Below are 27,941 nucleotides of genomic sequence, written 5' to 3' on the forward strand. Positions count from 1 at the left end.
AGCTGAAGTCAAGAGTTGGACGCTTAACAGACTGAGCCACCCAGGCGCCCGGTGGGTGAGTAGATCTTAAATGGTCCCGTCACACACACACACACACACACACACACACACACACAGAAGTACCTGAAGCAATGGATGTGTTAACCTTTCATGGTGCGATATTGGCATGTATCAAACATCTGAAACTTACACAGTGTTGTAGGTGAAACCTCTCACGCGTCCAGGAGAAGCTAGGCGATGTCCTTCCGGTGTTTTGCATTTGTTTACTAGGCTAACGGTCTCCCCTGGGACAAGGGGGAGCCAGATCTGTCTCGACCACTGCTCCACCCCCAGAGCCCAGCACACAGTAGGTGCTTCATCGGAAGCGGGCGGGAAGGAAGGGGTGTGAACCCTAAAGGCAAAATGCTACAGAGATCTCTGACCGTGCAATCAGAGCCCGCCCCTTCTTCAAAGCCTCGGGTGGTTCCCTGTCCCACTTAAACTCCACCAGGCTGGGGGGAGGAGGATGGGGAGTTAATGTGTAATGGAGGCAGGGTTTTAGTTTGGAAAAGATGAGAAAGTTCTGGAGGTGGATGGTGGGGATGGGTGCCCAACAGTGTGAACGGACCTCATGCCACTGACCTGTACACTTAAAAAAAATTTTTTTTTAATGTTTACTTTTGAGAGAGAGAGAGAGACGGCGCATAAGCAGGGGAGGGGCGGAGAGAGAGGGAGACACAGAATCTGAAACGGGCTCCAGGCTCTGAGCTGCCAGCACGGAGCCCGGCGCGGGGCTCGAACCCACGGACCTTGAGATCATGACCGGAGGCCAAGTCAGATGCTTAACCACAGTCGCCCCCGAACTGTGCACTTTAAAACACTTCCCATGGTGCATTTGAATTCATGTGGATTTATGTGGATTTTGCCACAATAAAAACATTTTTTTACGCTCCTGATCTGTGGGGCCCTGCCTGCCCCAAGCCCTGGCCCTCCTCTCCCTCCTGATCTGCACCTGCTCCTGCCGCCTCCCCTCCCGGGGCCGCTGTGGCCACCTTGCCCCCTCCTCCAAGCGTGTTCCCACGTCCCCCACACTGTTCCCTCTGCCCGCACGCCTCCCCACAGCCGCTTTCTCACTCAGCACATCTCAGCTCAAGGGTCACCTCGACAGGCCCTCCTTGGCCACTCCCCACACCCTCACCCTCTACCTAGCACATTACCTGGCCTTTTCCCCACTGCACACATCACTCCTTCAAATCCAGTCCTAATTTGCAAGTACAGGATTGGTCTCCCCAACTAGGCTACGAACTCCATGAGGACAGGGATCTTCGTCCCCGACGGTGCCTGGCATATAGCAAGTGCACAGTAAATATCTGCTCAAGAACGAATCGGGAACCGGCCCCATCCAGAGGAAGATGCCCCCCCATTTCCACACCCAGCTCCCCAGAATTCTGCTTGCCACCACGAGTGACACAGGGGCTCCCAGCTGACCCCCGGGGCAACACCGTGGTCCAGGTCCCGCCCCCAGGAGACAGAGCAGAGCCAGAGCCTTGGGGGGCCGGTGGTTGTAAACAGTTTTATTGATGGGGAGGGGTTGGGGGAGGCAAAGTCCAGAGAGGGTCCAGGACTCAGCTGGCCACTCAGCTGGCATGCATGGTCAGCTGGAGGTCCAGGGGGAGGTCACGAGGGGACGGGTGGCATGGGACCCTCTGACCACCCTGGGGCCGTATTTACAGTGGGGCCCGCCCGCCTTCCCCGCCCCCGGACCACCAAGCCCTTTGGACAGCTGCTGCCAATGTGACTTCCGGGCAGGCCCTCCCGGCCCCCCTGCCCGAAACCCCTGCTTGTCTCCCCTCAAAGTCCTAACCGGCACCTTGGAGGCCCCCCGGCCTTCTGGAAGCCCCGGCGCCGGCTCAGCCAACGCCCAGGCCGCTGGGGCCACCGCCTCGCACACGGACACGTACACGGCACGCGCGGCCCGCCCCGACACACACACACACACACACACACACACACACACACACACACGCCGGCAGCAGCCCTCGTGGGCACACGCACGCGCGCACACACACACGTCCCTCCCCTTCCTGGCCCCTTGCACACGAACACGGCATGCACACACGCACGCACACCCACACACGCCAGGAACCTGGGTTGAGGAGGGGCGTGGGGGGTGGGGCTGGGGGTGGGGAGCTCGGGTCGCAGACGCGGCCCCTCCCCATCCCACCGCCTCCAAGCGTTCCCGCCCCGCGTCCCCCTCCCCCCCCTCCCCCGGCTGACACCCCAAGAACGGAGTTGTGCAATTGGATAGAAATCTGCAAAAGAAACGCCAACTGGAAAACAAACCCAAATCCACGCGCAGAAGGTCAACCTCAAATCCATAGCACATTCCTCCCGCCCCCACCCCCGCCCCCACCGCCGCCTCAGTGTCCCGCGGCCCCGGGCGGGGCGGGGCGGGGGCGCCGAGCTCGTTGTGCTTCCGTGCGGCCGAGGGGGCCCCCCACGCGGGGCGGGGCGGGGCGGGGCGGGGGTCGTGAGCACCCACTGGAGAGCTTGGGCCGGCCCTCTCGCTCCTGGTTCCCGTGGCTGGCACCGCCGAGGCGTCGGGGCCCCGGCCTAGGGCACGGGGGGCGCAGTCCTGTCCGTGCCCCCGTAGGAGAGGAGGTGGGCCAAGTCCGTGCCGGGCCGCGCGTGGCGGCCGCGGTGGCGGTCGCCCGGCCGGCCCTCGCCGCTGTTGAACGTGTGCGTGCGGCGCAGGGCCGCGGCCGGCGGGCCGTGGGGGCCGGGCCTCCGCAGGCTGCCCGTGGGCGGCGGGCTCCAGGGCCGCGGGAGGCCGTTGGCGGCGGCGGCGGCGGAGGGGGCCGGGTCCGAGGGCCCGGTGGGCGCCGACACGACGCGCCGGCGGTCCGGGCTGGCGTGCGGGGTCAGCGGGAAGTCGCCGTGCGCCGCGCGGCCGGGCCGGGCGTAGAGGCGCGCGTCAGGGCCCGGCTCTCCGGGCACGGGGGGCGCGGGGGGCGCGGGCGGCGGCTCGGGGGCGCGGGCCGGCGCCAGCAGCAGCAGGGAGGAGGACGCAGACGCCGAGAGCAGCGGGTGGCCGTGCTCCCAGGCGCGCGCGCCCAGGGCGTGGGGGTGCGGGGCGGGCAGGCGCTTCTGCGGCAGCGGCGTCTGCTCGGGCGTGGGCAGCAGCCCCGAGTCCAGGTCGTGGGGGCCGCCCTGCAGCAGCGTGGCCTTGGCCCAGCCGTTCTGCATCAGGGGCGCCAGCAGGGCCTCGGGGGGTCCCCCGGCGCCGCCGCCCCCGCCGCCGCCGCCGCCCCCGCCGCCGCCCCGGCCCCCGGCCGCCCTGCGCTCGCCCAGCCGGCTCACGCTCAGCACGGCCTCGCCGCCGCCGTGCGCCAGGATGGCCTCCTTGTCCTTGCGGCGCGCCAGCTCGCGCCGCTCGCGGAGGCCCACGTACCAGCCCACGCTGAAGCCGGACACGACGGCGCCCACCACGAAGGCGGCCACGGACGACGTCACCAGCAGGTTCACCGACACCAGCCCGGCGCGCTCCTCCGCCAGGCTGGCCCGCAGGAGTCCTGGCCGGGGAGGGCGGGCGGGGCCGCGTGAGCCGGGGCGGCGGGGACGCTGGGGTCCCCGCCCCGCCCGCCCCGCTGGCCCCGCCGGCCCCCGCCGGCCGTCCGCCCTCCGCCAGTGAGTCCGGCCGGCCGCTCGGTGGCATCTCTGTGGCCCTCTGTCCGCTGGGGTCCGTGTGTCCTCTCCGAGTCTGTGTGTCCGTCTCTTGGCCCCTCTCTCTGTGTCCCTCCCCCGCCACCCCTGCTGGAAGTGAGGCCCCCCCGCCCCTCCCATGCCCTGACGGAGGCCAGCACCCGCCCCCAACACACACACACGCGCACACACGCGCACACACACACGCGCGCACTCCACTTACCTGTACAGTCCCCTAAGCCTGAGGTGCTGGCCCCAGACACGTCCTGCTCAAAGGTGCCTCTGATAGGGAGGTGGGGGGCGAGAGGGGCAGTCATCAGAAACCTCTCTCAGAGCCTGATGGTCAGGGGGGGCAGACCCCCTCCCCCACCCCCTGTCCCCCAGTACCTGGTGCCGGGGCTGAGGAAGACACAGGAACCATCAGGCGCCCACCCACAGTAGGGGTCCTGACTGCCAATACAGTTCCTAGAGCAGACGGTGACCCATCAGCCACAGTCCCTTACGAGGCACCTTTCAGTGTCAATTCCAGGGGTGCTTGTGACAAATCGGCGGCTACTATCCCCCCCTCACCCCCCCCTTAGAGATGAGGCTCGGGACAGCGGGCTCAGGAAAGGGTTTCGCCGCGTTGAGGGGCTCACACTGAGACTAGGGGGGTCTCAGCCTGCACACCAGCTCCTGCCACCCACTTTAAAGGCGGGAAGACAGCTGCTTCCCCGGTCCCCAGCTTCTTCCACACCTGCTGCTCTTAAAGATGTCAGCCAGGTCTCACGCCTTCCTCTGCCCGCAACCCTCCAGGGCTCCCACCTCGGTAAAGCCCAGGTCTTCCCTGCCCTCCCTGCTTCCCTCTCTTCCCCTCGCTCACTCTTGCTCCAGTCAATCTGGCCTCCTTGCTGTTCTTCCAACGTACCAGGCCCGATCCTGCCCCAGGGCCTTTGCACGGGCGGTGTCCCCTGCCTGGCTCATTCTTCAATAAGCCAGGAGGCTGCCGGGCCCCGGACTTGCATTGGACTTTCCCCACTTCCCATTGCCACTTGCTTCCCCCCCCGCCCCGGTCACCTCCGCAGCCCGGCCCAGGGGGCACTCACTTCATGCACCCTGAGTACTGCTGGCAGCGGGCCACGGGCACGCGGACCACGCAGCGGGGGAAGGCTGCCAGCAGGCCACCCGAGGCCGTGTCCAGCTCCAGACTCAACAGCCGCCGCCCCGCCTCACCGCTGCTGAACCGTCCACACCTAGGGGTGAGCGGATTGGTAAGAGTCAAGGGCGCGCCCCGCCGCCCCGCCCGCCGGGCCGCCTCTGTGCACTCCACCTGTCCGGCCGGTAGGTCTCGAACTCCTCTAGGAAGACACTGGGCCCAGCGGTGCCTGAGGCGCTGGCATTGGGCCAGATGAGGAACTTGAGGACGGTGCCCACCTCGGAACCCAGGAAGACGACGGTGTGGTTGCCCCAGGGGCCGGCGCCCACGTCCACAGCCACTCGTGTCAGCTGGTGCCTGGGGCCAGGGCGGGCAGGGGTCAGGCGTGACGAGACAGCACCCGGGCCAGGCAAGGCAGACACGGGGGCGGTGACGTGGGTGTGTATCCGGGACAGACAGACCACCAGGCCAGGCTCCGGTCTGGGCCTCCCCCCCCCCCGCCGCCCCCGCCACGCATGGGGACTGACCGCATTAGAGTCCGCACGATCCAGGGCGCGTGGCCCAGAGAGGGCACCGCTTCGTCCATCAGGGGGTGGGTCTTGACAAAGTTGAGGATCTCATCGGGGAAGGCGCTAGAGGCATTGTACTGCATGCCGGGAGCCGCGCAGCACCCAGGTCTAGGTGGGGAGGAAGCGGTGGACTTGAACATCCCCACCCAGGGGCTCTGATTTGCCAGGGGGACCTGCCGCCCTGCCCAAACGGCCTCAGCTTTCTGCATCTGTATGATGGGTACAGCTGAACTCAGCCACAGATGACCACCTGGAAGTCCCAGCCCTCGGTCCCCGGGGTCAGGACCCCCACCCGGGCACCCGTTTCGGGATCCGGGGGGGGGGCCTCTTACCGGGGCCGTGGCACCTGGTCCTCCGGCACGGGGGTCCAGATGGACTCGGGGGACTTCTGCTCACGGAAGCGGCCTTCAAACACGGCAGCCACCTGCGTCATGTCGAAGGCGCAGACGGCCGAGCCGGGGATGCTGGGGGAGTTAGGTGAAAGGGAGCGGTGAGCCCGACGGAGGGCAGGGCCTTGGACGCGTGTGGGAGAGAGTCTTTGTCCCTGTGAGGCTGTCAGATGTCCAGCCCCCTGGGCCGGAGATGCCCCCACCCATCCCGGTCGCTCTGCTTCCTGAACGGGGCTCCTGTGTGGCCTTGTCTCTCTTTTGCTCCTCACTCTCCCATGGCTCCCTAGAGCTCTCAGGATATAGTCCACTCTTCTCCCAGTGGCTCGTCACCTCTCTGCCCTCATATCCTCTACCGTCGCCCTCGCTTGCTCCTCTCCCGCCACAGGGGCTTCCTTTCCATTGGCGAAACCTACCAAACTCACGGCTGCCTCGGGGCCTTTGCACATGTTATTCCTCCAACTGGGAATGGACCCGGGAAATACATGACGAATGCAGGACCCCTCCGCTCACGTCCACCCAATGCCCCAGTTTGCTCCCATCGGGGTCCTCTGACCTGTTGCTGGGGGTGGAGAAGACAGCAAGGACCACCGGCCGGCCCCCCAGGCTGACCACGCCCGTGACAGCCTGCAGCACGTTGAAGTAGAAGTGGGAGTCACCAGGCACGGAGCAGTTGAGCCGCGCCTTCAGGAAGGACGTCCACTGTTTCTCTAGCACCCGGGGGGAGCCCCCCACGTCATTCTTGCACACCCGGGCCACTCGGGACACCACCACCTGGGGCAACAGCAGACAGACGGGGGGGTGGGGGTCTGAGCCCTGTGTCCGGGAAGGCCCGCCCGCGGGCCGCACTGGCCGTCAGCCGGGCCACGACAGAGGAGTGTGGCCCTGAGGGATCCCAGTCGCCACACCCCTCTGAGCAACGCGTTCCCTGGCGGAAACGGGGGGACGTCAGCGATGATCGTCGCGGCCCTGAACCTCGTCTGTTTACGGATCGCCCACTATGGGCCAGGGACTTTATCCGTGTGTGGATGGATGGACAGATGGGTAGAGACGAATGGGCGGGAGGGTGCGTCGGTGGGTGGGGGGAAGGACAGAGGGTTGGGGGACGGGGCGGGGGGACAGGCCAACAGCGACAGCACTAGGACTGGAAGCCAGAAGTGTCCCCTGCCCTCAAACCCATGAACCGCCCCCGTGAATGTCTTCCGGCCTCAGAGGCCGGGTCCTGGTTGGAGTGGAGGGTCTTGAGGACTGGAGGTAGAGGGCGGACCCTCTCGCCCCAGGTGGAGATTCGTGGGTCCCCCTCTGCTCCCCGCTGCCCCTGACCAGAGCCCCTCAGCTCCAGGCCCCACTGCAAGGGCCTCTCAGTGGGAGGGTGGGGGTGAGGATCGGACCTTACCTTCTCCAGATAGTTAAACTCCATCGCGATCTCCCGGAAGAAGAAATAGATGTGGCTGCCCCACTCCACCGCATGGACAAAGTAGGGCTCTGTAGGAGAGGAGGGGTCAGAACCCAGCCCCTGATACGAGAAATGGTGTTTCTGGGGCTGTGAACACATCAGCTGGGGTGACTGCTTTTATAGTGAAGGGGGGACATTCGCTGATTACCCAGGCAAAATAAAATAGACTCAAAGAATTTTCGGGGAGGGGGGCGGTGTGGGGTGTCAGAATCCTAAAATCACTGTGTCTACCCTCCCCAAACAGCAATGTCTACTATTTTGGTCACCTTCCTCCCTAACGTGTTGAAGAGCTAAGCTCCTGCTATCACCCTCTTGTGACTCCTACTTCAGGCTTCTAAGCTTCCCGCTTCCAGCAAATTCTACTTTAGCTCCAATGCAAATCTTTCCTCTGGCTTTATCCTCAAAAGAGCCCAGTGAGTTGCAAAGATGAAATAGGAGCCCCCCCCCCCCCGCCTCCATCTCTGCTGGGACTCTTATTCTGGTGGGGGGATTTGATGAATGCCTACCCCACCTTTGAACCACTTGGAGTCGTGTTTCACGGTACGCAGAGTGGGCCGGTCCCCCAGGCTGCGGTAGATGACGGCATCGATGGCTAGGAAGTCAGTAACGGTGGCCGTGAAGAGCATCCCTTCTGGATGGGTGTGAGTGGGGGGAAGCAGGTGAGAAATTAGATCACAGAGGCCAGGGGTGGGGTGGGTCAGTACTTGATCTTCCAAGACTGAGCCCAGAGCCCAGGGGAGCTCCGGCCCTAGGCTGAGCCCTGACCCCATCGAAGCCCGAACCCAGGCTGATCTCCAACCCCCCAGCTGAGCCCTGACCTTGGCTGAGTCCTGACTGTGGCTGAGATTCTACCCGCTTCCCAGCTGGACAGATGGTCTCCCAGCCGCCTTCATAATAACCCAACTCCAAGAGTGGAAAATGCCACACGGTGCTCAGGGCTGGGGTCCCATCAGACGGTCAGAGTTGGGGGACACTCACCAGAGAAGAGGGCAACGTTGGCATGTTTGGGATCGTATGGGCAACGGGCCATGCCGCTGATATTGTCCCCCAGGGGCTGCAGTGTGTCCATCTGCAGGGGGGGGACAGGGCCTGAGTAACAGAGCTCCTGGCCACACCTGGCAGCCCCATTCCCCGCCCCCCCCTCCCCCCCCCCCCCCCCCCCCCCCCCCGGGAATCGTGGCTCTACCCTGGATGCTGTGTGATTTGCTCACTTAGCCCCTCTAGGGCTTAGTTTACTGATCTGTGAACGGGTCTAAGAGTCAATCCTAGTTAATCCTATAACTGGCTTGTAGCTTAAGTAGCTATGGCTTCCCTGATCTCCTTTGGAAGCCTCCTCTGGAGCTCCCGTTGAGGGGCCGAGGAGGGCTCATCCAGCAAGACTTCCCGAAGGAGGTGATGTGGCCTGAGGCAAGAGTAGGGCCAGTAGAGGGCGGGTGAGCAAAGACCAGGAGGTGGGGGCCTGGGGCAGGCAGGGCTTCGAAGGGCGGAGACTCACGCTGTAGTTGGCACACACGGGGTTGAAGGCATTGGAACCGCACACGAAGAGCGTGGATTCGTCGCGAAGTAGCAGCACCTTTACAAAATTCCGACACTCGCCCTGGGACGGGGCGGGAAGAGAGAAGCCATGGTGGGCGTGGTCACGGGTGTGGGCGTGTCCAGTGCAGGGGCGGGGGCAGAACAGAGCAGATCTGGGAGGGGCGGGGCAGGGCCGGGCTGTGGGCGTGCCCAGTGCAGGGGGCGGGAGCAGGGCAGAGCAGATCTGGGAGGGGGCGGAGCGGGGCCGGGCTGGGGCGTGCCCAGTGCAGGGGGCGGGGGCAGGGCAGAGCAGATCTGGGAGGGGGCGGGGCGGGGCCGGGCTGTGGGCGTGCCCAGTGCAGGGGGCGGGGGCAGGGCAGAGCAGATCTGGGAGGGGGCGGAGCGGGGCCGGGCTGGGGCGTGCCCAGTGCAGCGGGCGGGGGCAGGACAGAGCAGATCTGGGAGGGGCGGGGCGGGGATGTGGGCGTGCCCAGCGCAGGGGGCGGGGCGGGGCAGAGCAGATCTAGGACCGCGGAGGGCGGGGCGGGGATGTGGGCGTGACCAGGACTGAGGACATTATGGGGGCGTGGCCAGGCTCTGGGCGGAGCCGTGGCCACACGAGGGTGCTGGCCTGGGATGTAGGCAGAGGAAGATTTGCCCCGGGCTGGGCGGGATCGGGGAGCGGCTGGGGGCGTGGCCAGGGTCCACTCACCTCCTGCTTGCCCTTCATCCGACACACGTTGATGTCACTGGGGTTGGAGCGCCAGGTCAGTTTCTGAGGGCACAGGGAGTGGTGAGGGATCCCCGCAGCCCTAGGAACCCCCGCGGGGGCGCGCCCAATTCTTGCTCCCCAGCACCGTGTCAGGCCCCACCCCCCGAGCAGAAGCCTCAAGTGCGCCCCCACCTCTCCCACCTGTGTCCCCTCCTCACCCGCTGGTACCGCAGCTCCGTGGTCGTGGGGGGCTCCAGCTCCACCCGGTACAGGTTGTCCCTGGGGGGGGCGGGGAAGGTATAGTTGGTGAGCAAGGGAGCCTCCAGCCCCTGCCCCCACTCTCCGTTCTCCCTGGGGCAGAAGTATCCAACACCGAACACGCAGGGGTGTGCCAGAGCCTCAGCCCCAAGCAACTGCAACACCGAACGAGCCTTCGGGTGCTTGCGCCGGCACCACAGGCCTCCTCGTCCCCTAAAGTGACCCACAGGTTCCAGCACGCCCCACATACCTTGACATAGGCCACCTCACGTTCACACGCCCCTCTGCCGTAGGGGGCTACACCCAACGTGATGAACTGTCCAAAGCCCTTTCATCGGGTGCCCTCTCGGCACCTCTCAGTCTCCCCCAGGCTCTTCCCCTCCCCCCCCCCATGCCGCAGAAACTGTCCTGGTCAAGGTCACTGGCGACCTCGTGCGAAGTCCAGCAGTCACATGGTCTCTATTCCTCCCCCTAGCCCGCAGTGTCTGGCCCGTCCCCCCTCCGGCTGGGAGCGCCTCAGGGACCTGGCTTTCCTCCCATCTCTCCAGTCCCCTCCGTCTCCCACCCCTTCCCGGGTGCGCAGGCTGGGTCCTCGGGCCTCTTCTCCAGGGCAGCCTCGTCCACTCTCAGCACTGGAACCGCGTCTCAGCCCCACCACACCCACGGTCCTCTGCCTAGCCCGACCTTCCCTGAGCTCCAGACTCGGGGTCCGGCCGATCCTGGAGTCTCCGTGCGGGGGGCTCCCGGCGTCTCACACTCAGCTTGGCCACGCTGCTCCCGACTGTCCCCCACACCTGCTCCTGCCTTGTCCCTCATCTTGGCTGAGGCTGCTCGTTGCTTCCAGGGACGAAGGCCACAACTTAGGAGTCACCCTCAACACACATCAGCCTGTGTGCTCTGCCTTTAATGTCTATCAAGAATTTACCCACTTCTCATGCCCTCCGCGGCCACCACCCTAGTTTACCCTGAACCAGTGCAGTAGCCTTGCCTTGGTGCCCCTGCTCCTGCCCTCCGTCCGTCCTCCCCTCAGCCATCACCAGAGGGTGCCTGTGGGCACCTGGGTCAGGTCCTGCCTTCCTCTGCCCACAGCCCTCCAGGGCTCCCTTCTCACTCCGCCCCCTCCCTGCCCTTCCCTCCTCACCCTCTCCCAGTTTGCTCACTCTGCTCCAGTCAGTTGGGCCTCCTCAATGTTCCTCCAACACACCGGGCCGGATCCTGCCCCAGGGCCTTTGCACAGACTATGCTCTCTACCCAGATTTCTCCCTCCCCCTCGAGATGTCCCCAAGCCTGGGGACCCCACTCAGGTCTCAACTCAAATGTCACCCTCCCAGAGAAGCCCTCGTGCCCCACATCGGCACCCTCTGTAGAAACCCAGTGAGTTTTGACCAAAGAGCTGTCCCCACCGGGGGCAAACCGGGCTGTACCCACAAGAGAGTTCAGTCAGCACCCTTTATAAAATCACACCCCAAGGGCACAAATCTGTACTCCAGCCAACGACCTGCCCTATCATGCAAACTTCCCCCAAATGCTGTCACCTGCTCCCCACGCCTCACCCTGCACACTCTGCCCGACAATCCCTCATACCTGTCCCCGATGAACAGCGTCCTGTTGACCCGCAGGACCCGCTGGATGTTGAGGTCGTCAGTACCCTCTGCTGGGGTCAGGCGTCCTGGCCCGCCGCCCACGAACACGGGGTAGTGGTTCAGGTCTGGGGGAGGGGTTGGGGACGGGTGTGATCCCGGGCCGGGATGAGCCTGGCCTGGTGAGCCCCTGAGGAAAGGGGGCCGCAGACCCAGCTGGGAAGCAAGACCCTCCCTCGCGACTCCCCCTCCCCTGGGACCCCCCCACTCACAGTCCCTGGGGGCCACGCTGAGCGGCGGCGGCTCCTCGGGGAAGAGGCCATTAGCTTCCCCCAGTAGCAGCAGTAGGAGCAGTGGGGCCGGGCGAGGAGGGGGCGCTCGCGGGGTCCGCATGGCGAGGTCGGGGTGACGAGAAGCGACACCTGAGAGCGAAGGGCCTGGCGGTGAGCGGCGCGACCTGCAGTCCCGCCCACCGCCGAGAGATGGCGCACACGAGCCGCAGCGGCCTGGCCCTTGAAGCAGCCAAAAAATTCCCCATCAAGGGGGGACAATGGCAAAAAAAAAAACACCCCCAACCACGGCAGTAACGGTGATGGGCGCCCTTCAGTCTAATTATCAGAAAAACTTTCCGGCCACAGCGCCGTGAAAGCTCAGAAAACGGTTTCCAACAACTTCGTAGTGACAACGTTTACATAACTTTTGAACAAAGGGGGTTTTCAATCACTGTAAAACGCTGAATGGTCCCGATAGACAGCAACCCTTCAAGACCCGTATTGAAATAATCCAGCCTCAAAACATATATTCAAGAATCCTTCGAATTAAAACACAACATTCGTAAAATGCAAGGCTCAAACCAACCACCGCCACCGCCACCAACAGCGACCCTCAAAGTCTCTTGGAATTTTATAAACCGCCATCTGGGAATAGCCACACTAGAGTCGCAAAATATGCCAGCTGGCCTGGGACCTCAGAGGCCCCCCCCCCCCCCCCCGTTAGTCTGACTTCCTTCCCAAGTCCGGCCTTTCTGGCCTCGGCTGGAATACCTCTGTGACAGGCACCTCACTACCTCTTAAGGGAGCTGGCGTCACCCTCCCGTTGAAGATAACTTGAAGAACCTTCCCGGTGTGTAGAGTGGAGACTTCCCCTCACGTAACGATCGGTTGATGGAAGTGAGCAGAACTCACCCTCTGGAACCCAGCCCGCCACACCCCTACCCGCAGGAGTGCAGTCCGGACGTCCTGAGTAAGAAACCTGCAGCCTCGTCCTTCCGGGAAGCCTCGGGCAAGCCCTGTGCCTCAGTTTCCCCTTCTGAGCAGCAGGGACATCGGCACACAGTGTCCTGGCCTCAGAGCCCCAGGTTTCTGAACCCCTGGAGGTGAAGGTGGTGTGGGAACTTTGGCCCTGGAGTCCCTGCCTCTGAGGATTTGGGGCCAAAAAACAGGAAGGCCTTGCGTGGACCAGCGTGGCTTCCTCTCCATGACCCTGGGCTTCCGGGATTTGTGACTCAGCAGACGCCCGGATCCCACATGTTCGTGGGACATGGTTCTGCTTCCTTAAGAGCTTCCTTCCCTGGCCCCTCCCCTGCTCCGGAGCCACCCATGGCTCCCAGTGACCCCGATCTAGGCCCCCGGGGCCACGGCCACCGCAGAGCAGTCAAGTCCCACAGTGCGGCCGCCGGCCTGCTCTTGCCCGACGAACCCTCCTGCTGCTGGACCCCTGACCTCCTCCCCGACACCTGCCTGGGTCACCCTGGCCTCTCAGGGGTTCTGTCCTTTTTTTTTTTTTTTCCGAACATTTTTCTTTTGACATTGTATTAAATATATATAATATAAATTTACCATCTTAAAAAACCTTTTTTTACATTTTTTAATTTATTTTTGAGAGAGAGAGAGAGAGAGAGAGAGAGAGCGCACAAGTAGGGGAGGGGCAGAGAGGGAGGGAGACACAGAATCCAAAGCAGGCTCCAGGCTCTGAGCTGTCAGCACAGAGCCCGACGCGGGGCTCCGAACTCACAGACCGCGAGATCATGACCTGAGCCGAAGTCGGCCGCTTAACCGACTGAGCCACCCAGGCGCCCCCTAAATTTACCATCTTAACCATTTTTCAGTATACACGTCAGTTAAGCACATTCACGCTGTCGTGCAACCACCCCCACCCTCCGTCTCTAGAACTTTCCATCTCCCCAGACTGAGACTCTGTCCCCAGGAAGCACGGACTCCCCGCCCCTGCCCCAGCCCTGGCTCCCGCCATCCACTCTCTGTCTCTGTGGACGGGACGCCTCTAGGACCCCCTGTGCGTGGGGTCACGCGGGACGCGTCCTTCTGTGTCCGGCTTCTGTCACCACGCACAGTGTCCTCCGGGTCCATGCACGTGGTGGCGGGCGGCGGGACGTCCTTCCTTCCTAAGGCTGGATCATATTCCAGCGTGTGGATGGACCACATTTTATTTATCCATCTACCTGTCGACGGAAACGTGTGTTGTTTCCCCCTCTTGGCTATCGCGAGTGATGCTGCTGTGCAGGTGGGTTGGCAAACATCTCTTTGAGACCCTCCTTTCAACTCCTGTGGGTGCATGCCTAGGAGTGGGGTCAAACAAACCTTCCATTCCATTCTGGAGCCTGGCTCCGGAGCCAGGCTCCAAGGGTCCAAATCCCAGCTTTGCCATTTCCAGGCTGTGTGACCCTGGACAGGTTACTCGCCCCCCCCCCCGCCTCTGGACCTCAGTTTCCTCATCTGTAAAATGGGCACAGTGACCGCACTGATCTCATAGGCCTGTGGTGGGTGTTAGCACACCATAGGTGCTCAATAAATGCTGATTATTCTGATTCCTGTTGTTGCTGCTGGCATAGTAAGTACCAGAAGCGAGGCTGGGGGGTTCCCAGGAATTACTTCACAGAGCCCCCCCGTGGCTGTAGTAGGAGGGGTGTAATATTCGGCCCATTCTGCAGATGGGAAGGCTGAGGGTCCAATTCGGGGGCTATGGCCCCACGAGAGAGGATGTGGCAGCTGGGTCGAACCCAGGGCTCTCTGGCTTCAGGATTCCGCTCCTAGCTGTTGAGCATACAACTGGTCGCAAGATTAATCATCACCCAGGCCCTTCCCTCGACCCTCCACCCAGAGGGGCTGGCAGTAACTTAAGACCCAGGGCACGGGTGGGCAGACCGAGGCCCTGGTTGGGGTGGGACCCCACGGCTAATTTCTTCTCCTGGTTTCCTTAACCTTGTGATGCAGCACCTCGAGGCTGGGAAGTTCATTTCCTCCTCCTGTCCACCTGCCCCCCTGCCCCACGGATCCATCCAAGGACCCCTGGGTCCCAAACTGGCCTTCTCTCGCCGGAACCCACTGCTCCTACTAGTTTCTCGACTTAAGGACAGTCCGGTGGTCCCCCAGGCAAAGAGTGGGGTCTCGACCTCCCCGCCCCTCCCCTGCCCTGAGTGCTCTGTAACCCAGCTCCCGCCTCCAGTCCCGCCTCCTGCCCCTTCAGTATGCCCCTCGAGGTAGCGAAGGAATCTTTCTAGAATGCAGATCTCACCAGGGTCTCTTCCCCTTGGCACCCGTGGCATTCACGCGCCACTGTTCTCTCGGGGCGGGGTGGGGGGCTGTCCTGGGCACCGTGGGGTGTCGAGCAGCAGGCTGGCTCCCACCCACTTGATGCCAGGGTCCCCCTGCAGTGTGACAACCACAGATGTCCCCAGACATTGTCCAGTGTTCCCTGGGAGGCAAAATCACCCCCAGCTGAACGCTTCTGCGCTAGACCCTTCTATGGCTCCCCAGTATCCTCAAAATGACATCCCAACTTCTCCCCACCTTTCCGTCTCCACCCCTGGACATCTGCACACGCTGTTCCCTCTGCCTGGTTCACCTTCCTGCTCCCAGTAGCCTGGTAAACTTGTTTTTCGGGTCTCGGCCGCCTCTTCCAGGAAGCCTTCCCAGATCACCCCAAATGGGCTTCCTCCAGGTTCCTAGGGGCCTGTGTGTCCCCCATCAGTTCCCTGATCACTCTACCAGCTGTCCGTCTTCCTCACTGGACTGTGAGCCTCCTGAGAGGGCAGGACAGGGTCTTGGCTGCTATGTGTCCCCACCACCCAGGGCAGGGCCCGGCATACAGTGGGAGCTCAATACACAATAAAGGCAGCAGGAGTGCCTGGGTGGCTCAGTCGTTTCAGTGTCTGGCTCTCGGTTTCAGCTCAGGTCATGATCTCCTGGTTCATGAGTTCGAGCCCCACATCGGGCTCTGTGCCGGCAGCTGGGAGCCTGGAGCCCGCTTCGGATTCTGTGTCTCCCTCTCTCTCTCTGCCCCTCCCCCGCCCCCGCTCTGCCTCTCTCTTTCAAAAATGCATAAACGTTAAAAAAATTTTTTTTTAATTAAAAGAAAAAAATACAGGTGGCAAACGCCAAGCACCTGCTCCTCGCCAGACATTGCAAAAACCGAAGCGGACTCATTGAATCCAAGCACAACTAACCCAAGAGGTGGGTGCCGTTAACGTGCCCCTTATGCAGATGGGGAGACTGAGGTGCGTTGGCCCAAATGGAAGCACGGAGCTGAGACTGAAACCTGTTCGGCCCACATTAGTTATTTGGATTATAATGCAGAACTGAAACCCACATGCCCTTTCTGGGAAGCCCGGGCTCCTCGGGGGCCCACCCGCTGCGCGTGGCCTCAGTTTACCCCCTGACCCGGGGTTATGGAGGCCTCAGCACGTCCCCCCCGTCCCCCCCAGACCATCTGCTCCTCTCCATGAAACTCGAGGCGCCCCTGCCAGCAGCCCCGAGGACAGACACTCGTGCCCTTGGGGAGCAGAAGGGACGGTCATAGAGCAATAGAGCGTCAGCCCCCATCCGGGAGGGCTCACGCTGGGGCAGGGCCTCTCCCCTGGAACCCCGACCATCGGGCCACCTCTTGGCGCACCCTCCCATTGTACAGACGGGAAGACTGAGGCCGACGGAGACATCCCTCAAGCCTTCTCCACCTCCTCCGCTGGCCCGGAGGCCCTCCTGTCTGCCCCGTACCGTACCGCTCTGAGGCACGGTCCAGTTTCCTTCCGGAAAACTCCCACCCGGCCCTCCTTCAGGCCCAGGCCCAGGCGTCGGGGCTACGCTCCCCGCCCCACCCCCACCGGCACTTCGGTATAAATTTTAGGATCAGCTGGTAAGTTGCAAACCACAGAGAAAACATAAAACCTGGCGGGGGTTTTCACCGGAACAGTGCCGATCATACAGATCAGGTGGATCTGCTGACTGCCAGCTAGTGCTCCCCCCGCTCCTCCCTCCCCCCCCCCCCCCCCCCGCCGTCATCCCTGCCTCCGCTGATGCCTCAGGCCCCGCCTGCGAATCTTCCCCCGCCCCCAGCCTCATTCCCTCACCCTCACGCCCAACGCCGGCAAGCCCCGTGGGCTCTGCCTTCACAGTTATCCGGAATTCTCACCCCTTCCCTTCCCAGTCCGCTCCCGGGGCGCCCGCCTCATCTACCGCGCGGACCAGCGCGGTCCCCCCGCAACCCCGGTTCTCAGGCTCCCGCCCTCGCCCCCAGCCGTCATCCCCGCAGCGGCCACCGGAGGGCGCCCGTGAGCACCGGAGTCAGGTCCCGCCCCCCTCCCCCCGCCTCCGCCCACAGCCCTCGAGGGCTCCCACCTCCTTTCACCTTAGTAGCCCCTACCCTTTCCCCGCACCCCTGCTCCCCTCCCCACCCGGTGTCACACTCCCAAAGGGTCCGATTTAGCCCGTTTGCCACTCCTCAGACCTGTAGCATCAGCCTCACTTGGGAGCCCTTAGAAATACAGAATGGGGGAGGGGGCGCCTGGGGTGGGGGGGCTCCAGGGAGCCAAGCGCCCAACTTGGGCTCAGGTCATGATCTCGCGGTTCCGAGTTCCAGCCCCACGGTGGGCTCTGTGCTGACAGCTGTGAGCCAGCAGCCTGATTCCGATTCTGTGTCTCCCTCTCTCTCTGCCTCTCCCCCGCTCACGCTCTGTCTCTCTCTCGCTCTCAAAAATAAATTAAAAAAAAAAAATTCTTTTTTTTTTTTTTAGAAATGCAGAGTCCCAGGGCCCCACCCAGACCTGCCCAACCGGAGGCCGCTTGTAGTCAGATCTCGCAGGGATCGGGGCGCACGTCAAACTTTATGCGTGGATACCTAGTCGCCCACCCATCCGCCCCCCTGGACGCCGAGCCCTGTGACGGCAGGCAGTCTTGGGTATGTATCGGTCCACTGGTGTCCCCGCAGCGTCTGGCACACCGTTGGTGCTCAATAATGGCTCGTAAGCGAATGCACTAAGTGTCAGCATCAGGGCTTGAATCTGGATCTGCCCTCCTCCCTGGTTCCACTTTGCCTGTCACCCCCACAACACGCAAGTGTCTGCAGGTGTGTGGGTCCTCCCCGCGGACGCCCACGGGCCCCTGGGAGCTTCTGTGTATTCACGCGTATCCGTAGATGCGCCCACGGCACATGCGTGTGCCCCAGCAATGGCAGGCCGTCTGCCTGTGTGTGCACGCGCCCCCCACGAGGCTGCTGCCTGCGACCCCCACTGATGGCTTTCTGGCCCTCAAACTGTCTCCATGGACCTCAACTAACTGTGGGCACCCAGCTGGCCAACCCCGGGGTCTTACCCACCCTCCCACCCCAGCCAGCCTCATCTTGGTGGGTTGGGGAAACTGAGGCCCAGAATGAGGGCTGGACAGAAAACTCTGCCAGATAAGAACTCCAGGGCAGCCGTCTCCAGACTCGTATGGCCCCGGTCCGAATCCCGGCACTGCCTCCTGTCCGCTGTGAGCCCTCCGACGGCCACTTCCCCCGTGTGGGCCTCAGTGTCCCCACCTAGAAGCAGCAGGCGGCTACAAGCCCAACCCGACACTGTTGCTGTGGCGATAGGAAGGCATAATCCAGACCAACGCCATCCAGCAGAAAGCCGTGTGCACACATGTGTCACTTTGAATTTCCTGGTGGCCCCACTCAAAGGGGGAAACTCGTTTTAATAACTTATTTAACCCAATGGGTCCAAAATACTGTTATTTCCGCAAGTAATCAATGTAAAAATGATTAACGAGACATTTCAACACGCTGTTTTTCGCGTTTAATCTTTGGAATCTGCCATGTGTTCCACACCGAGAGCACATCTGGATTCGGGCCGGCCACGCGTGATTCAACAGCCACACGTGGCCAGTGGCCCCGGACAGCCCAGCTCCAGAGGAAGCGCTGAACAGGGTGACTGGCCCACAGTGGCCATTCCTATCATTGTCGCTGTTATTTAAAAAAAAAAAAAAAATTTAATGTTTATTTTTGACAGAGAGAGAGAGAGAGAGAGAGAGAGAGAGCATGAGCGGCGGAGGGGCAGAGAGAGAGGGAGACACGGAATCCGAAGCAGGCTCCGGGCTCTGAGCCATCAGTACAGAGCCCAACGCGGGGCTGGAAGTCAAGGAACCGCGAGATCGTGACCTGAGCCCAAAGTCAGATGCTCAACCGACTGAGCCACCCAGGCACCCCTATCATCGTCGCTGTTATTATGCAAACCTCACCCCTGATTTCCAAGTGCAGGTTGGGGGGTGTGGCCACTGCTCCTTAGGAATAAGCAGGCCCCTGGGGGAGGCCTCCCATCCTCTGGGCCTTAGCAGGGAAGTTCTCCTTCCAGTCTCCCAGAAACCCCTCTTGCTTCCGGAGGCTCCCAGAAGCAAAAGGCCTGGAGGTTGGAGTTTCGATCCCAAGCTGGGCATTCCCCCCCCTGGGCCTTTGAGAATTTCGCCTCGAAGGGCAGTGCCACCCTCCTCTCCGATCCCCCTCCCCGCAAGCAACTCTTTCCCGGGCTTCACAAGCTCAGCCCACACCCTGCTCAAAGGCCTGCAATGGCTCCCTAGTACCCCCACGGAAGAGAGAACCGATTTCTATCCGCGGACATTTCAGGACCCCTCCTGCCCTGGCAATGACCTTCATCTTCACTTGCCCTCATCTTCTGCCATGCATGCCCAGAATTCACCCGTCCCACATCCAGGTCTTTGCTGAGGCTGTCTTCCTCTGCCAGGGACGCGTTCAGCCTTCTCAAGGCCCAGCTGCTCCCCAAGAACCCCTCAACCACCCAGACATAGTAACCTTGCTTTCCCTCCTTGGAGCCAACTCCTGCTCGCCATCCCTATGAGCTACATGCGGATGTCCCCTCCTCCAGGAAGCCTTCCTTGACTGCCCTGGCTGAGCCTGACACTCCCTGGGCTCCCCCAGCCACCACCCCTCCCCATCCTGGAGGCCACTCCCCGACTCTGGCTCCCTGTACCTTGGGAGCTATTCAGTTACTCATGAGATGAGCAATTATTGAGTGTCAGCTGTATGCTAGGCACAGTTCCAGGCCAAGCCCTGCCCCTGTGGGGCCCCTGCTCCAGCGGGGAGACAGGGGTATGCGACTAGGTGACTCAGGGCCAGGCTCGGAGCCCCTGTTTCTCCATCTGCCGCGGCCAGGATGGGGGCGGGATGCCCGTTTCCAGTTCCATAGAAGGAGCTCCTGACAGCCTGACCGCCCCAGGATTCCGGCTCCGGGGCCCAGTGTCCCCGGGGGGATCGAGTAACCCGGCCCGGCAGCCGGCCCCTGTGCCATCCAGGTCCAGTTACCGGCTCTGCTTACAGCTGCCTTCCCCAGCTGCCTCAGTCGCCCCCGGTCTCAGCCCAGCCGGGCTTCGGGGCTGTCTAGGAACTTGGCAGAGCACCCAGAGGGAGTCCCTGGGGCCCTGGCCACGGAGGGGCTGGGAGAGAGGCCCCCTCGCCCCCCGACGCCTGCCCGATGCCCATTAACTCATCCCTCCCCGGCCCGGGACACAGCGGCCGAGCTTTCTGCTTCCTCCCTCTGCAAATCGGGGATGACGGCCCCAGCTCCGGGGCGCAACAGTAGGTGCTCCACTAACACCAGCTGGACCAGTGTCCCGCGAGCAGTCCCTACTTGTACAAAAAGCCGCAAGGACACGTTTGCTCCAGACTCTCTGAGCACCTGCTCTGTGCACCTTCACGGCAGGAGTCTCCGTGGTGATCATGCTCGGGGGGGGGGGGGGGGGGTCGCGGGGGACTCGGCGCAGTTCGTGCTGAACTTGGCTGAACTTGGAGGGGACGGAACTCCAGAGTACCCGAGTCACCTCCCGCGTCCGCCCCCCAGCGGCCCAGCGGAGAGCGGGGACCTCAGCTAAGATTTTATGAAACCCCTACGGGGCCCCACGCTTCATTCACACTTCCTGCCCACCCCACCCCAGTGGGGCAGAGACCGGCACCTTCATCCCCATTTCACAGGTGGGAAAAACGGGCCCAGAGAAGTCAAGCCACGTGGCCAAAGTCACGCAGCCCACAGAAGGGTGCGGCCGGGATCCGAACCCGGGCCGCGGGGCTAGGCTGCCTCTTGCCGCGGGCCCACCGAGTGCCATCTGGCCACGAGCCTGCACAGCCTCAAGGAACGTTTTGCGGATAAGCGAGTGGAGACCCGGAGAGAGAGGCTCTCCTGTCCCCAGGCCACTCGGGGAGCCGGGGTGGAGAACAGGTGGCGGGGGCACGACAGCAGGACCTCAAGTAGGGGACACGGACAGGCCCCCGGGGCTCCAGGCCCAGACGGGGAGGGGGGGGGCTCCCGGGTAATTAATTTTAATCACTGTTTGGAAATTGGGCCGCCAGGAGGCAAATCGGAAGCAGCAACTTGTAATTAGGAACGGGGAAGGGGGGGCTCCTTTCTGCGTGATGCGGCGACCATTCTGAGGAAATTAAAGTGTCATTTATACCCAGCGGGTAATTAGAGGGCCCAGGAGGGGGGCCACTCGAGGGGGCTGGGGGCTCCTAGGGAATCCAGAGTGAGGCTGGGGTTGGGGGGGGGCAGACACCCACAGATTCCCAAGTAGGCCTGGGGACAGACGGACCCCGTGCTCAGCCCCAAGTTGAAGGAGACACACAGGAGCTGGGCCCTGCTCTTGGGGCCCAGTTTAGGGGGACAGAGGGGTATAAGGCTTGTCCCTAGGGGGTCCACTCCCGGGAGGACGAAGAGATACGGTTCTTGCCCTTGGGGTCCAAGAAGACGGCCAGCCCGGTCCTCCTTTCTTGGGATTCTGGGAGCCCTCCTCTCCCCGCCCCCCAGGCTTACCCCTCCACCCTGAGGCCCCGTCTGGAAGGCCACAGGGATCCCCAAGGGGGACGACGGGACCAGAAGGACAGGTCTGCAAGGGGACAGCGTTTAAGAGGTGCTGGGTGGCGGGCAGGCGGGGCTGGGCTAAGTGTTGCTGGATGAACTTGAAGAAGACAAAGGCGGGAGAGAGGTCCTGGGGGACGGCCCTGGGGTCAGAATGGACCACAAGTCCTGGTGAGTCAGGGCTCAGGAATGGCAGAGATGTTGACAGAGGGACGATGGGGCGTGAGAACGGCGCATCAGTGGAGAAAAAAAGTGAGGGCCGGGGGGCCCCTGCTTGCTGGGCGACCCCGGGGAGATTTGCCACCCCGGTCTGGGCCTCGTTCCTCCCAGAGCTCAGACCTGCAAAGGGAAGTAAGAACAAACACTCCGGGCCGTGTATTGCGCTCCCAGCCCGGTGCTGCGGCCACCACAGAAAGTACCCGTGGGGTCGGTGGGAGGGGTTCTTCTTACATGTCACAGTTGAAGAAACTGAGGCCCGGGGTGGGTGAGTGACAGGCCCAAGGCTGCACAGCCAGGAAATGGCCAAGCCAGGACTTGAACCCAGACACTCAACCCCAGTACTCCCTACCCCTCAGAGAAAGGGGCCCTCAGTTTCTCGCCACATCCTTCTGTAGGCAAGTCCCAAGTCTATCCCACGCGCCAACTCCTTTTCCTCTCTCCTGCCACAGTCTGGTCCCCAGCATCGCTCGCCTGGACCAGCGCAGGGCAGCGGCCTCTGCCCTGGCCTCCCAGCTCCCGGCCCTTGCCGCTCCCAGACTGTCTTCCCCACGTCAGTCATAAGAGGGCGCCTGTGAGCACCTTAGTCAGGTGCCGCCCTCCCTCCTTGGTCCTCAGCCCTCCAGGGTTCCATCCTCACTGGGGGGTAAAAACCCAAGCCGTCCCCTGAGGCCCCCAAGGCCTTGCACAATCTGCCCCCCCCCTTTCCCCCTCTCCCCCTCACTCTGTTCCGGCCACACGGGCTTCCAACGCACCTGGTACGGTTCTGCCCCCGGGCCTTTGCACTGGCTATACCCTCTTCCTGGAATGCTCTTCCTCCAGATCTCTGGCTCCTTCTCATTTTCCGGGTCTCAGCTCAGATGCCACCTCCTCCGAGACACGCTTCTTTGACACCATCGGCTAAAACAGCCCCGCCCTTCTCAGCTACATCATCCCGGATGATTGTCTTCGGCAAACTTATACTGAATTTACTTTACCTCCCTAGTGGGGATCCGTGTCCCCATCCGGCTGTGAGTTCGACAAAGGCAGGGCCCAGTCTGTCTTGGTCATTGCTGGGGACCCAGCACCTAGCACATGGCAGATACTGATTAAATATCTGTCAACTCATCAGATGAAAGCAAAGACCTCACAGCACCAAGTGAGGTCGGGGCCAGAGGCTACAGGTTCCTGCTTTTCAAACTTGTTACTTTTTCTGAAGAAAAACAACACGACTTTGCCCTGGCGTTTTGCCTGTGTCTCCTTTAAATGGTCAACCGTAAAGGAGAGAGAATAGTATTTCTGTTTTACAGATGGGTACACTGAGCCTCCAAGAGCGAGTGAGTGAGTGGGCAAAGCCATGGTTTCCAACCCAGGTAAGTCTGATCCAGGTGGGCAATCCTCGAAGGCCAATAATTCAGTGAGGTTGTCTCAACTGCCCAGGGGCTCTGACTCCTGGGGCTCCGGGAAAGGGAGGAGGGTCTGGAACTCTCAGAAAATGTGTAGCCGCCTGCACTGGGAACTCCTACACATCCGTCATGGCCCTAGCTTCCATGCCCCTCCTCCATTCATCTTCTCGGATCCACTGGGCAGAGACCAAGTTTTCCCAGCCCCATTTGCTCCCTGTGTCTGGGCTCTGACTCCACGTTGCAGAAAAGGCTGGCGTCTGCCTGTTTCCTCTTCTCCAGCCTGGAAGCCCCTAGAGAGCTCACTAAGCACTAGAGCTAAAGCCTCTTTTTCGGGGATCCCAGGGTCACCCGGCATGGAGCATGGCACACGGGGGCCACCAGGAGCGTCTCCCGAATTCCCCGGGACCAGGTCTCCCCCAGGGCTCCTCTGAGAATCATCCACAATCCTCCTCTGGGCTCCTGTAGGTGGGAAGTTCTCCCCTAGATCTGCCCTTGGAAGGCAGGCTCAGCCAGGGCCAAGGTGCATCCTGGGAAATGTAGTCCTCACCAGCCTCGGCCTCCCTCCCGGCAGGCCCCGGGATGGCCAGTGAAGGGTCACAGAGGCAGAGCCGGTGGGGGGCCCCGTATCCCTGCCCAAAGGAATGGAAGAGGGGTCTCTGGCCTCCCAAGTCACCTCTGTAGCATAATCTAATGGCTGTCACTTTACGTGGACATCCCCAAAGGCCAGGTGACAATGACCGTGCTAATGAGAGAATACATGGCTCGGGTCCAGACCTATCAGGCCACCCGCTGAACCTTGGCTCTGACAGGCCAGACCTGCGCTGTGGGCAATGGTGGGGGTGTCTAGGACGGGGGGGGGGTCGGTCTGCAGCCGGCTCCCGGGGAATTCAACCACAGGATGGGGGGCAGGTGGCTGGAGCCCGCGTCTGGGGCTGCCTTGAGCCTCAACTTCCCTACTTCTGCTAAATGAGGCCACGCTCGCGGTCAAACCATATCACTGCTGGGCCTGGGAGGAATTCGCCTACGGGTCCCCAGCCCCTCAAGTGGCTTAGACTTTCAGAATTACCGGATCCTAACCATGACAGTTCAAAACACCCACGGCACCCGGACATTGAAAAGCAACTCGGGAGGGGGCGCCCGGGGTGGCTCCGTCGGTGGAGCGTCCGACTCCGGCTCAGGTCGTGATCTCGCGGTCCGTGGGTTCGAGCCCCGCGTTGGGCTCTGTGCAGACCCCTTGCTCAGGGCCCGGAGCCTGCTTCGGATTCCGTGTCTCCCCACCCCCCAGCTCTCTGTCCCTCCCCTGCTCACGCTCTGCTTCTCAAAAATAATAAATAAACATTAAAAAGTTAAAAAAAAGGAAAGGAATGTGGAGGGTCACCTGGGCCCTGACCGATGCCAGAATGATTTTTCCAGGGTTCTGCAAAGACGGCTGTCCAACCTCTCGGGACGGACAACTCTCCCCCCGCCCCCCAACCCCCCATCAGGCAGCTCCCTTGGTTTCCAGGAGCCTGGTAGCTACCTTTCCTTCTGGCTGCTCAAGGTCTAAAACGTTGCCCATTCCCTCTCCTGCTCTAACACCTCCCATGGCTCCTAATTGCTCTTGGGATAAAGCTCGCTCCTCAGTTTGGCATTCTCAGCCCCCAGCCGCCTCTCGGGTCTATTGCCTGTGGTCTCCCACCCCTAAAATGGGCCAGACGCTCAGGGCTCCCCCAACACACCCCGCCGTGGCTCTACTGGGCACCCCCTCGACCTCGAATCCCTGTCCCCCTCTTCTCCTGGCAACATCCTTCCCCTCCCTCAAGTCTGATGCCACCACCCCCTCCTCCAGGCAGTCTTCCCTGATTCCACCTGTCCCGACGCTGGCTCCAGGCCTCCCCGGACACCCAGCATCTCCTGACAAAGGGCCAGGCACACGGGACAGGGCCACACCCCAGGGTCAGCCAGGGATACCACTTTCCCAGGAGGCGGGAGCGACCGGCATGTCCTCCAGCCTCCAGGGACCCAGCTCACCTGTCCTGCTGGCTGACGTCAGGGTCACCTTTCCAAGGACAGTTTGATTTCTATCTTCCAGGTCCAGCCCCAGGTAACCCCAGCAACTCCAGCCCGTCTCCAGCACCTTCTTTGCCCAGTGGACAAAGGCGGGCACAGAAGCCTAGCAGTGGGGTAGCCCCTCCCGGGTAAGCAATGCCTCCGCTCCGAGACACCTTCTCTCCTCAAAGCGGAGGAGGTGACAGGACCCCGAGGACCGTGGGTGCTCAGCTCTGGCAGAAGGTAGGTGGGAACCAGGGAGAGTGGAGGGGGGCGAATCCAGGGCATTCTTGCGCGACCTCTCTCTGTCGCATCTCCCTCCGCTCAGGTCCGAAACCCAAAGATCGCCTCCTGCGGACATGGCAGCCCAGAGAGGGCTAGACACCTGTCTGAGGTCGCACAGCTGCGCTCCCCCTCTTAGCCCCAGCCTGCCCCTCTTTGGAGAGGGCGGGGGCCTTGGAAGCCTCAGGTCTAAATTTCCACACAGCCCAGAACGGACAGGGGCTGGGATCCAGTTTCCAATGACGTGACGCCTCCTTTCCTCCTTCACCCTGTCTAGCAAGCCCGGGAGAGGCCAGGCCCGGCCTCCCTCTTTGCCCGCTCTGCCAATTTCTTGGGCCTCAGTTTCCCCATCCACCCTCGGGAACGGGGCCAACTCAGGGCTGACACCATTTCAGTGAGGCTTCCTCCAGGCTGCTACCACCTGTCCTAGGGGCCTCAGTGACCTCCCAGCCAACTTCCCAGAGAGGCTGGGACCCTCTCCCAGGTGGGCCCTGACCGCACCAGGGAGCCCCAGCCACATCCTGCACTCATTCTATGTAGAGTTTTGAGCAATTCCCCACACACATCCCCGAATTCGCCCCTGAAGGAAACCAACAGCGTCTAGGAGGATGTGGGAAAGAGGCTGGGTGGGGAGCCCATAGAGTGGGGTGGGGGTGGGGGGTGCCCAGCGATACCCAACTTTGATTTTGGAGAGAGAATGTGGACCCTTTGACACGCCGAGGGAACCCGGAGAAACACCAAGAAATGCAATTTTGTAAACGGGGTGGGGGGGGTCCCTTCTGTGGTCCCAGCCATTAGCCACCCCCCCACCTTCCTCCTTAAGGCCAAACCCAGACCCCCAAAGCTTGAGGGCCCCTTCTCCTGACTGCAAACCTCAGTTCCCCTCTGGTCCGTGGGTCAAAGGTAACAACCTTAGGGGGAGGTGCCAAAGACCTCAGCCAGCGAGAGCCGAAAGGCGGTGGAGGGTCCGTGGATCGCACTCCCGGCTCCGGCATCTACGCGTCCCAGGCAGGGGCAGGGGCATGGGGGTGGGGGGGGTGTCCTCCGGCAGCGCCCCCTCTGGGAGGTGCCCTAAACTCGGAGCGCGCCTGCAGGCGGAGAGCAGGGCGGGGGGGGGGGGGGGGGGCACGTGACCCCCACCCCGGGGACCAATCAGCGCCCGCAGGAGGGGGGCCACACTCGGCGCCCCCACCTCTCCCGGCGCGCTCGGAGAGAGACGCTTTCTTTGTCCCTTTGTCAGCTCTTGGGGGGCCCCTGAACCCCGGGGCCCCCGCTGCAACGGGGGGGGGGATCCGGACCTACTGGCTCTCTTCCCCCCCCCCGGCGGCCCCTCCCCCGCGGCCCGCGCCCTGGACTCGTTCTGGGCCGGGCGTGAGGCTGGAAAGGGCTCAGGGGCACCCAAGGTGCGGCGGCTGGACCGCGGAGTGGGGTGGAGGGGCCTCGCCGTGCCGGGACCACCACACCGGTGCCGGGTCGGCCTCGACTTAGCTCTCCGGGCTCCGCCCCCCCAGCACCACCCCCCCCACCCCCGGCCAGCAGGCCCCGGCCGGCCCTGAACCCCCCACCTGGGCCCAAATCCAGCTCCCCGGCGGCGCAGCCGCGAGCCCCGTTATTGTGCCTCCCCCGGCCCCCCCCCCGGACAAAGTCTCCACCCGCTGCGGTGCCGACAGAACCCCCATTATAGCTCCACATCCAGGCCCCCAGGCAACCATCCAGGCCCCCCCCAGCTGCGGTGCCATTAGACTCCCTCATTATGGTGCCTCATTCAGCGCCCCAGGCCCCAATCCAGTCCCTTCCCAGCGTTGCCGCCGGACCCCCAATACACCGTTCCATGCAGCCACCCCCCTAAAACCCAGCCCCCTCCCCGGTGGCGTTGCTGACAGTTAGATCCTCCCGCGATAGCGCTCCCCAAACCCCCTCACCGGCCCAATCCATCACCCCTCCGAGCGGCGGGGCCCTCAGGCCCCCATCCTGGCGCCTGACCCGGCCACCCGGGCCAGCGATCCAGCCCCCCTGCTGCGTGCCGACGGACACCCCGGGGCTTCGCCTCCCCCAACCCCCTCTCGCAGACGCCCCGGGGCGCTTACCTCGAAGCCGCCGCGCCGCGAGTGCGCGGGAGGGAGCGCGAGGGCGGGAGGGCGCGGGCGGGGGGGGGGGTCCGTGCGCGCACCTGTCCCGGCCCGGCCGGCTCAGCCGGGCATCCCGTGCGGGGAGGGGGCTGGGGGCGCGCGCTCTCCCCGCCCCCGGCCCGCGGCGCCTCGCTGGGGGAGGGGGCTCAGCCCCGGCCCCCGGCGCGCTGGCGTCGGCTCCGGGGGGGGCGCTGCGCGGCGGCCGGACCCGGGGCGCGCCGCGGCCGCATCTCCTCCGCCCGCCGCGGCCGCCGCTGCGACTCGCGGCTCCGCCACCTCCGCCCCCCCCCCCTGCTTCGGACACCCCCCCCACCCCAAAGCGGGGCTGGAGCCACGCAAAACCCGGCCCAGAGCTACGGCGGCGCGGAACGGAGGGAGGAGCCTGGTGGGCGGCAGGAGGCGCTTGGAGGCGGACGTGGGGGTAGGGGAGCGACCCAAGAGAAGGCACCCTGCTTTTGTCTAGGTAGGGGGGCCTGA

The 27,941-nt window shown here is 63.1% G+C and overlaps 1 protein-coding gene across 5 annotated transcripts; it reads right to left on the reverse strand.

The window, feature by feature from the left end:
- Positions 1-2,252: 2,252 nt before the first annotated feature.
- On the reverse strand, positions 2,253-27,532 carry SEMA6B (semaphorin 6B). Of its 5 annotated transcripts, none has more exons than XM_045044101.1 (17): positions 27,423-27,532; positions 11,565-11,714; positions 11,297-11,420; positions 9,673-9,733; positions 9,455-9,517; positions 8,723-8,824; positions 8,206-8,296; positions 7,739-7,858; positions 7,168-7,256; positions 6,328-6,545; positions 5,718-5,849; positions 5,344-5,493; positions 4,991-5,173; positions 4,767-4,913; positions 4,069-4,146; positions 3,905-3,963; positions 2,253-3,551 (listed from the first exon to the last, which is right to left on the reverse strand). In XM_045044101.1, exons 2-17 carry the CDS (start codon positions 11,683-11,685, stop codon positions 2,593-2,595), a joined length of 2,697 nt encoding a protein of 898 aa, XP_044900036.1. In that variant the 5' UTR covers positions 11,686-11,714; positions 27,423-27,532; the 3' UTR covers positions 2,253-2,592. The 5 variants fall into 5 exon arrangements, with proteins under 5 accessions (XP_044900036.1, XP_044900030.1, XP_023099835.2 ...); XM_045044095.1 differs by lacking the exon at positions 27,423-27,532 and adding an exon at positions 12,507-12,799; XM_023244067.2 differs by lacking the exon at positions 27,423-27,532 and adding an exon at positions 12,477-12,798.
- Positions 27,533-27,941: the final 409 nt, after the last annotated feature.

Source organism: Felis catus, chromosome A2, assembly GCF_018350175.1.
Source record: "Felis catus isolate Fca126 chromosome A2, F.catus_Fca126_mat1.0, whole genome shotgun sequence".
In the NCBI taxonomy this organism is placed as follows: domain Eukaryota; kingdom Metazoa; phylum Chordata; class Mammalia; order Carnivora; family Felidae; genus Felis; species Felis catus.

Coding starts and splice junctions, on each gene's coding strand:
- SEMA6B (XM_045044101.1), bottom strand. CDS start 11,685: ATGCGGACCCCGCGAGCGCCCCCTCCTCGCCCGGCCCCACTGCTCCTA. Junction 5,850..6,327: donor TTCTCCACCCCCAGCAACAG/GTCAGAGGACCC, acceptor TAACTCCCCCAG/CATCCCCGGCTCGGCCGTCT. Junction 3,964..4,068: donor TTCCTCAGCCCCGGCACCAG/GTACTGGGGGAC, acceptor CCTCCCTATCAG/AGGCACCTTTGAGCAGGACG.